A 10,420-nucleotide genomic window follows, 5' to 3' on the forward strand; every position below is an offset into this window, starting at 1 on the left:
AAAAAAAAAAAAGAGATGGGGTCTTGCTCTTGTTCAGGCTGGTCTCAAACTCCTGAGCTCAAGCAATCCACCTGCCTTGGCCTCCAGAGTGGTAGGATTATAGGCATCCACCATCATGCCTGGCAAATTTTTCTTTTTTTTTAAAAATAGAAGAGAGGATTTCTTGGTCTTGCTCAGGCTTGAACTCCTAGCATCACACTATCCCCTGCCTCAGCCTCCACATAGTCATTAAAGAGAAAAGATAGAAGTCTATGAAACACTGAAACTATGAGAGAACAATAGGACATAGAACAGTCCTATTCCAATAGGACATAGAATAATCTATGTTCTCAATTTCAAAGATAGTACTGATTAAAAAAAATTTTTTTCATTATATCATATTATCATAATTTTTGGCCTGAAAAATATACCATAATTCTAACAATATGAAAATAACTTAACATGGTGTCTGATATAATAGGTATTGAATTTAAGGTAGTATACAGTCGATATAAATATAATTATACTATAAATAATATATCATATAATCTCTGTAAAGATAAATCAAATAGTATATAATCAAATGTAAGTAAAATATTCCCATACAAATACTTGAAAACGAATCATCATAGCAACTGTATTTGTAATAGCTCCAAACTTGGAAACAACTCCAGTGTCCACCATTATATGGTTGGAAAGAACCATATTATAAAGAACCTATAGTGGCATATTCAAACATTGGCATACTAATCAGCACTACAAAAAAGGAATGAACTATTGATACATGCAACATAAATAATTTGAGTCTACAGTATCAGAATACAGATCTGTTTAACATAGGGATGATGTGAGAGGGGTAAGAGGGAAACTTTTGGGTAATGGATATGATATTTATATTGTGCTGATTGTGATGATGTTTTCAAAGGTACACACAAATATTAAAACTTAAACTGTTTACTTTAAATATGTATAGTGTACTTTATGTCAGTTTTATTTTAATAAAGCTATTTCTAAAATGCCATAGGTACTAAAGAGGAAAAAAAATGTGTTATACAGATAATACTTCATAGGGTAATGGGGGAGGAAGGATTAGTTACACTAAGGTAACTGTCAAAGAAAAACTCTTGAAAAAATAGTTTGTATATATGATATGGAAGAAGTTGATTTAAGACATTTTTAAGTCTAATCAAAGTAACCAACTGAAATACGCAGAACTGGGATATAAAAAGAAAGCTATAATTTAATAATCTATTATCTTGTCTGAAAAGGGAGCATGTTAACCAGAGGGTTTATGGCTGTGTGAAGTATGCCTGCAACACTGCTAGTCCTTTGGGCCAGCATATAATCTTCCCAAACACCCAGTCTGCCTTCCCTCCTATTCCCCACCAAAGCTATTTCAAACCCTCAACTTTCTCCTGGAGCCCACCATGTCTTACATTCTCAATACCAACATCATGCCGAGTACACAGTAGTGTTTAGTCACTATCTAGTGAATAAAAGAAAGAGCTGCTGCTGTCTGCCCCCCACCCAGATTAAGTTAGAAGGCCCTTTTTTGTTCTCCCATTGCAGCTGATACTTTCTCTATTAGGCTTGGACCCCTGTGTATGGTAATCACCTGGTCTATTTTGTGTTGCTATAACATACTACCTCAGACTGAGTCATTATAAGGAAGAAGTTTATTTAGCTCAAGGTTCTGTAGGCTTGGAAGTCTAAGGGCATGGGCTTTCCTTCTATGTCCCAACATGGTAGAGAAGGTGAAAGAGGAAGCAGATGTGAAGAGGGAAAACGATCCAGTCCCATGACCTAAAACACTTCCCACCAGACCCTACCTCCCAATGCCACCACATTGGGGTTCAAATTTCAACATGAGTTTTGGTGGGGAGGAACAAACCATCTCTGAACCCTAGCACCTTAGTACTTGTCTTACCCATAAAGACTGTAAATTCTATGAGGGCAGGCACTGCATCTGTCTTGTCACCTACTTTACAGTTAATGTGATCAAGACTAAGCATGGAAAGTAGCTAGCACTACAAGTACCATTGATGCCTATTAAATGCTCTTATTATAAATACTTATTTGCTTTCACTCTTTGCTCTTTCAAACTGATCAATTCTTCTAAACCTGCCAACTCTGCTACCTCCCCTTTCTTTTTCAGGAGCTGACTTTGTTTTTCTTACTTCAGAGAAAACGGAAATCATTAGATAAGAACTTCCTCCACTTCCTACTTCCCCACCTGTACCTAATGGAGAAGGTAGTCAGTAAGCTCCATGAGGTCAAAGCAACTGGGACACAGTGGTGCACAATCAATATCTGTAGACTGAATTAAGAGGTGTCTGTTCTTCAATCAAAGGCTAATCATTGCACCTATGCTCTAAGGCCAACTTCCCATCCTGGTCTCAGACACTTCCATCAGTGATCTTGTCTTATTCCTTAAACCCCTGTCCATCCAATAGCTCCTTTCTTAGCATATGTACACTAAAAAAACAAACAAAATCTTTCCTCTTCCTCAAATCCAAATCCCTGTCTTTTAACCATTCTCTTTTTCTTAGCCAAACTTCTTTTTTTTTTTTTTGAGATAGAGTCTCATTTGTCACCCTCAGTAGAGTGCCATGGTATCACAGCTCACAACAACCTCAAACTGTTGGACTTAAGTGATTCTCTTGCCTCAGCCTCCCAAGTAGCTGGGACTACAGGTGCCTGCCACAATGCTTGACTATTTTTTTGTTGTAGTTGTCACTGTTGTTTCGCAGGCCCCATTGTATGTGGTCAATGCCCTAACGACTGAGCTACAGGTGCCGAGCCAGCCAAACTTCTTGAAAGAGTTCTCTCTACTCATTATTTTTATTTCTTCATTTCCTACTAACTTTTCACTCTACTCCAATCTTCATGACTGAATACCAATGACTTCCTACAACCCATGGGCTCATCCCAGTCCTTCTTCTACTCTCAGCAGAGATGACAGTTATTCATATCTGCCTTCCTGAACCACCTTTTCACTTGTCTTTTGTGATGCCCTGGTGTCTCTTCTGTTTGGCCACTTCTCTCCCTCTTTTGCTAGCTCATCCTTTTCCATCTTAAAGTTTTTCAGGGCTTAGTCCTAGACCTTTTCTTTTCATCCTGCATATACTCCATGAGCGATTTTTATCAACTCTTATGACTCAATTATCTGGATCCCAAAGATGTCCAAATCTGTAGTCCTTAGCCCGAATCTTCCTCTTCAGTAATAACCACATAACCATCTTTCTACACCTTTACTTGGATGTTACTTGGCATATGATGAAAAAGCAGAACTCTGCATCTTCCGCCCACCAATCTGCTACACTTTCTTCCTATAGCTCACCTTTCAGTGAACGGGGCCATTATTTACCTAGTTGCCCAAAGATCCTGCCCCAGTTCGTCCTTCTCACTAGTGAATTAAACAAGTCTTAACAAACTGTCCTATAAGTCTTTGGACTATATCACCCCCTACTCTCTCACCATTACCAGTCTATAATTGTCTCTCACCTAGATGGTCTCCCAGCCTCCAATCTTAAACTTTCGGACTCTAGTTTCTACCCTATAATCAGAGAGTTTTTCTAAAATATAAATCTGGTTAGATCACTCCCTTGTTTAAAACCCTCCAATGGCTTGCCATTGCCCCTGCAATAAAGACTAATCTCCTTGGTGTTGCTTAGGAGACTCTACATAGTATTTTTGCTACTTTAGTTTCATAGCTTGCTACTTTCTTCTTTGTTCTCTGTGCTCCAGACATTTTGAAATTGTTCTGTGCTCACTTTGCCCTTGTACATGCTGCTCCTTCATGCCTGGCACTGTTTCATTTGTGTGGCTCACTCCTTGAGGACCCATTTAGCCATCACTTTCTCTAGGAAGTCTCAACCATTGTGAAGTTCATAAAGCACCCCAATTCCTTTCTTTCACATATTGCATTATAAAATAATTGCTTGTTTCATTATTAAGTTATTGTCCCCTTCTATGACTAGACTTTTGTGTCCTCAGATCCCCCACATGATTCTTAGAATAGAATAAATACTCCGTAATATTTTGCAAAATGTAAAAACAAATACTCACCAAGCAATGATTTTTTTTTTTTTTTTTGAGACAGAGTCTGAAGCTGTTGCCCTGGGTAGAGTGCTGTGACGTCATAGCTCACATCAACCTCAAACTCTTGGGCTTCAACTATTCTCTTGCCTTAGTCTCCCAAACAGCTGGGACTACAGGTGCCACCACAACTCCTGGCTATTTTTCTATTGTAGTTGTCATTGTTGCTTTAGCTGGCCTGGGCCAGATTCGAACCCACCAGCCTCGGTGCACATGACTGGCGCCCTAACCACTGAGCTCTGGGTGCCACCACCAAGCAATGATTTGATACTCATTTGTTCCACATGGACTTTCTTACAGGGCAAAAAATGCACTGACTAGTCAACTTGTGGGCATTTTTCACTTGCCCACAGCCTCCCTGCTGTCCAGAGGACATAAAAGGCACTGAATCTGATATGACATTACAACATAGTTCTTGACAAGTTAGCTCTCCCATCTTTTCTTAATTTCCTAAAAAATACTTATTAGCACCTGCTGCAGAAAAAAACTACCTAGTGATCAGTCACAAGAAAGTTCTGCTCTCTCTCCTATTGCTCAGAACTTATTGCATTATAATAGGTGAGCTTTCAATGACTGTTTTACTGAAAGCCTGGGACAATGTATGACACAGAAAGAGATGGTAAGGATTAAGTCTTGAATTTTCAGCTCCATCAATTACTTGTTAGGTGATGTTGATAACCTTAACTGTCACACTGATAACCTTAAGTGTCAGGTAATTTACTTCATTATATGAATTCTAATGTTCACATATATTCTTTAAACTAGAAAGTAGGGGAGCTGAGACAGAATTCAAATATGGCTGTGAAGCCTGTGCTCTTTTTACTAATCACTGAAGCAAGTCACTACATATCTTTAAGACTAAATTTTGTTCTTTTCTTTCTTTCTTTCTTTTTTTTTTTTACCCCTTAGAAGTGGTTTCCCTATGTCATCCAGGCTAGCCTCAAGCAATCCCTTAACTTTAGCTAGTTGAGAAGGACTACAGCCACTGAGTCCTGCAAGACTATTTTCCTTATCTCTGAATGGGAATGTTTATATCACTAGGAGTAAGGAGAAGCTTAAGATTTTTACCACCCTTGGGCGATGCCTGTGGCTCAAAAGGGTAGGGCGCTGGCCTCTGCAGGTGGCATGTTCAAACCCAGCCCTGGCTAAAAAAAAAAAAAAGATTTTTACCCACCTCCATAGCAGAGAAGACAAGCTGACTACTTCACGTAGCTGAAAACTCTCTCCTTTATAGATCATCCTCTAATATTCATGGCTGCCAGAATCTAATCTACATTTTTGTTTTTTTGAGACAGAGTCTCACTGTGTTGCCTAGGCTAGAGTGCCATGGCGTAAGCCTAGCTCACTGCAGCCTCAAACTCCTAGGCTCAAGCAATCCTCCTGCCTCAGCCTCCCAAGAAGCTGGGACTACAGGCACCCAGTACAATGCCTAGCTAATTTTTCTGGTTTTAGTAGAGAGGGGGTTTTGCTCTTGCTCAGGCTGGTCTTCAACTCCTAAGCTCAAGTGATCCTCCTGCATAGGCCTCCCAGAGTGCTAAGATTACAGGCATGAGCCACCACGCTCAGCCTAGTGTACTCTTTATCAAAGTTTAATGTTATAACAACTCCTAGTTGACTACAGATTACAACTTCTTTTCTTTTCCAGGTCAGTCCAGAAGGTTAGAAAATAGTCAGAGAACAGTGTCTGTTTCCAAAATAAAGTATATGGAAAAGAGATTAGGTTCATCTTAATGGTAAGGACAAAATACAGTAGAACCCCCATTAGTGACCACCTCTCTACACTGACCACCTCAAGTTGACCTAATCTTCATAGACCAGGCCATGTACCAGATGTATGTATCAGTACAGTAGGCCTAATTCCTTATGTTGACCACCTCTGTATGTTGACCACTTTGTCACATTCCCTTGGGCAGTAAACTTACAGAGGTTCTACTGTATCATCTCAAGGTTCTCAATGACATTATGAGGGGAGGGGAAGACAATGCAAAAGAAAAAAGCCAATTTTGGTAAAAAAAAAAAAAAATTCAAGAAGTTGGTCATGGAAAATATAAGGGGGAAAACTTTGTTTCTCTGTTACTAAAAGGATACTGAAACAGAACGAGGATCAAGGCAAGAAATACTGAGTGAAATCAGACCTTCTGGCAAATAACCTCAAACCCATTTTCTGTTCTATCCCATTAAACAGCATATTTAAACATGAACTTTTGCTGACTCTGCCAAGAATTTTTTTCTTTTTCTTTTCTTTTTATTGAGCCAGAGTCTCACTTTATCACCCTGGGTCCTAGCAAACAGCAACTTCAAACTCTTAGACTCAAGCGATCCTCCTGCCTCAGACTCCCCAGTAGTTGGGACTACAGGTGCCCACCACAATACCTGGCTAGTTTTTCTATGTTTAGTAGAGACAGGGTCTCGCCCTTGCTCAAACTGGTCTAGAACTCCTGACCTCAAGCAAGCCATCTGCCTCAGACTCCCAGAGTGCTAGAATTATAGTGCGAGCCACCATGCCAAGGTGGCTCTGCCAAGAATCTTAAAGATGTGTAAGTTTCTGTAGCAGAGCTCACTGAAGCCTGGTGGAAGTTCCCAGGCTGGTTGTAATGAGTAAGAAGGGCAATGTTGTTTCTTGCAAGTTTGACAGTGTTGCCTGCAGTAAATCTTGATTCATATTCTACATCCTTGCTAGGATGTGAACAACAGGGGACTGGCCATGAACAGAATTGAGGATCACAGGCCTCAGGCATACAGCTCCTCTACCACCTCTCCTTAGGCTGGGTTCAGACAGGACCAACCCCATTGGCAATGAGGAGCTGACTTTGGGGCGGGAACTTTCGCTCTTCTTCTTTGGCTCCCATTTTCTATCATTTGTTTTAGAAATGTTTAGTACCTTGAATGTACCTGGAACATACTGGTAGCATTGCCACGTGTCCTTACTTGACATGAAAACTGTAACTTCGCTGAAAGAAAGTTTTCATGAAAGTCTTGGCAAGAAAGGGGACAGCCCACAGTCAAAGAGCTGTATTTGCGGAAAACAGCTTAGCAAATTGCTGCCTTTGTTGAAAACCTGGTGTATCTTCTAAAAGAAGATTCAAAGTTCACTGCGTGCCTGCTGCCCCCTTAGCTCAGATTACAGACCGTGAAGTAGGGTGGGGGAAGGGAGCAATTCGGACTCTCCGGGTAGGGAGAGAGAAGTGGCTGGTGCAGAGGTGAAAAGGAAAGGCAGTGGGCGGACTGAGAGGGGAGGGCAAGAGAGTAACAGCGGGGACGGGACAGGGCTGGAGGAGGAGTGTGGGCCAGAGGCAGAAAGAGGAGAATCAGTTATAAAAGGGTTGAGAGCCAGGGGTGGTAGTCCAGAGCTGGATTAGGGGCGAGGAGGGATACAAAGTGAGAGTTGGCGATAAGACAGGGCCGCACAGGTAGGGTGGAAACACGATGTTCGTCAAAAAAGGGGCTGGACTTAGAAGTAGGTCCTGCCCGAGGATGGCTCCGAGAGTGGACGGAAAGGATCCAATTCCTAACTTTGTGGTCCCTCGGCACTACCCTCACTTGCCTGCAGGATCCGGGTCCGCGCTACCGCCGCTGCCATGGCTCTCCGTCGCCACCGCTCCACTCCCCCACCTCTGCAGCCAGCGACTCGGTAGAAGATCTACAGCCGCCAGGCCTCGCCCTCCATCTTACTCGGCCTCCTCATTGGTGGCGAGCACCGTTTCCTTTAGCCAATCATCCGTCCGAGGATCTGACTCCACCCCCCCTCACTCTTAGCCTTGGGAATATATGACTGGCCAGGAGAAGAAGCGCTCTCCTCCCTTCCCCCTTCCGCCAATTCTGTTGGCTGGGGGAGGGAAGACACCCAAGACGTGGGTACTCCCTGTAGAGCACACGGAGAAGACGCCCCCTAACCTGGAACCCCGATTGGCCGCAGGCGTGTCCGAAGCTCCACCCTCCTTTCTGAGAAAAGTAAATAAAACCAAGAATTTTGCGGTTGCTCCGCCTCTACAACAGCACGAGAGACTAGGCTATTGTTAGGGGCGGGGCTAAGCAAAGTTTGCCCTCAGGGGCGTGGAAACGGAAAGAGCTGCGAGTTGGTGATAGGACTTCTCTCCAGGGGCGTGGCATATGGATCCTCGCTTTCCCGCCGACGGTTGGCCACGTCACGTGACGTGGGTTGGAAGATGGCGTCTCCCACGGATGGTAAGAACCGGCTTAGAGATCCTTTACCTACAGTCTCCTTCTTTGCTTCCCTGAAACTGTTCACACTCTCTCTCTGCTTTTCGAACTTACACTTCTTTCTTAGATTCATCTCTTTTCCCTTTCAATTATTTCCTTGAGATTCATCCCCGTTTTCAGTTCATCGGTTCTTCACAGCACCTCCGGAGGTGCCCAGTTTCCCTGCTTTGTACCAGGGGGGTGAACGAGGGCACCAAGGAGGGACTCATTAACCGCAAAAAGAAGGGGATCGTCTGGCTGTCCCTTGGGTGTCATTTGGGTGAGCTGAGTATCGAAGAGGAGCTACTGGTGGGAGAAAAGAGATGACTTAGAGTAGCTCTTTCCTTCCCGGGGTGCTCCAGTGAAGGCTTGATTATCTCTTCATTGAGCACCTGGATGGAACGATTATCTCAAACCCTGGCAGAGGCTGGTGGCTGACCTTATCTCGAGACTGAATTGTAAGAGAAACATGATTCTCTCCATTCTCCCCTGTTTAGAATCTTTGTCCGGGAGGCATGAGAGGTGGGAGACCTTCTTGGTCTCAAACCATGAGAGTCTCAAGGAAAAGGAGAAATGGACTTTTTAGTGTAGTCTAAGGTGCAAGTCATCTTAGGTAACATTTAGGTTGTTTGGTTTACCCACAAGCTTTTGTGCTCAGTCTGTCTTAGATAAAGTCTTTAAGTCTTTTTTGAACTCAATTTTTGCTTCTACTGCCCCCATACTTACAGTGATTTTGTTGATATAGTCTTCTTAGACACGTTTTGTGTTGGGAAGGAATCTTCTAAGTTCATTGTGGAGTGAGGCCAAAGAGAATATTAAGTACCTGATATATGAAAGGCATAATAATAGAGAATGCTTTTGGAGTCAGAAAGATAAACAAAAACATGTAAAGTTTTTTTCCCTCTCAGAAATGTCACCTCCCAAAGTGGCTTTCCCATAACACAATATCCATAGCTCCTCTCTGCCTTTATTCACCATCTCACTATCTTCATTGGCAGCATAGTTATTCTGTTAACTTTGTCCTTTTCACTCTAGTTAATAAATTTCAACTTGGTCTTTTTCATAGTTGGATGCCGAGTTAGCACAGTGCCTTCAAGGCAAGCAGTGGGCCTTCAATTAACATTTATTGAAAGAATGATTGCATATGTACAGGGATAATGTATTACTTGATCTTAAATTTTAGGTTTAACTGAGTCTTAAGATTTTTTGAGCACAGGTACGTGTAGTATAAGAAATTATAGGCCAGGCCCAGTGCCTCTCGCCTGTAATCCTAGCACTCTGGGAGGCCCAGAGAGGTGGATTCCCTGTACTGAGAAGTTGGAGACCAGCCTGAGCAAGAGTGAGGCCTGTCACTGCTGCAAATAGAAAAACTAGCTGGTCAGGGCAGCGCCTAGCTGGTCATTGTGGTGGGCACCTATTGTCCCAGCTACTGGAAGGGTGAGGTAAGGGGATCGCTTGAGCCCAAGAGTTTGAGGTTTCTGTGAGCCGCTACATGATGGCACTATAGCCAGGGCACAAAGTGAGACTCTGTCTCAATAAAAAAAAAAAATAGATCTTCAGAGTCAAGTTCTCATGCCTAGATGCTCTATTGTTAAAACATTCTCCTCTTGCCAGAAGGAAAGGGCATTTGAAGAGTCAGGAACCTGGCGCAGTGGCGCTCACCTGTAATCCTAACACTCTGGGAGCCAAGGCTGGAGGGTCACCTGAGCTGTTCAGAGTTCCAAACTGGCCTGAGCAAGAGGGAGACTTTGTAGAAAAATAGAAAAATTAACTTGGCCCAGTTATGTGCACCTGTAGTCTCAGCTACTCCAGAGACTGAGGCAGGAGAATCCTTGGAGCGGAGGAATCTGCAGTCTGAAGTGAGCTATGGTGACACCACTGCACTATAGCCGAGTATCATGCTAAAAATAAACAGTCAATCAAAGGAATGGTGAGTTATTGTTTAATGGGTTCAGAGTTTCAGTTTGGGAAGGTAAAAAACTTCCAGAAATGAATGTGGGTTAATGTACTTAATGCCACTGAACCTTTAAAAAAATCACTAACGGCTTGATGCCTGTGGCTCAAGTGGCTAAGGCGCCAGCCACATACACCTAAGGTGGCGGGTTCGAATCCCCAGCCTGGGCCTGCCAAACAACAATGATGG

The 10,420-nt window shown here is 42.9% G+C and overlaps 2 protein-coding genes across 2 annotated transcripts in view; one reads left to right on the top strand and one right to left on the bottom strand.

Moving 5' to 3' along the window:
- Positions 1–7,726, bottom strand: part of ALDH6A1 (aldehyde dehydrogenase 6 family member A1) — a 23,615-nt gene extending 15,889 nt beyond the window's left edge. Inside the window, exon 1 of the mRNA XM_003786905.3 lies at positions 7,622–7,726. Within this exon, the coding sequence (XP_003786953.1) occupies positions 7,622–7,657 (36 nt within the window). The 5' untranslated portion in view covers positions 7,658–7,726. The remainder of the gene's footprint in view (positions 1–7,621) is intronic.
- Positions 7,727–8,072: 346 nt separating this feature from the next.
- The window catches only part of LIN52 (lin-52 DREAM MuvB core complex component), a 119,048-nt gene continuing 116,700 nt past the window's right edge, over positions 8,073–10,420 (top strand). Inside the window, exon 1 of the mRNA XM_012803425.2 lies at positions 8,073–8,262. Coding sequence (XP_012658879.1) covers positions 8,244–8,262 — 19 coding nt within the window. The 5' untranslated portion in view covers positions 8,073–8,243. The remainder of the gene's footprint in view (positions 8,263–10,420) is intronic.

This window comes from Otolemur garnettii, unplaced genomic scaffold (genome assembly GCF_000181295.1).
Source record: "Otolemur garnettii isolate 467f Iridium unplaced genomic scaffold, OtoGar3 scaffold00020, whole genome shotgun sequence".
NCBI classification, from domain to species: domain Eukaryota; kingdom Metazoa; phylum Chordata; class Mammalia; order Primates; family Galagidae; genus Otolemur; species Otolemur garnettii.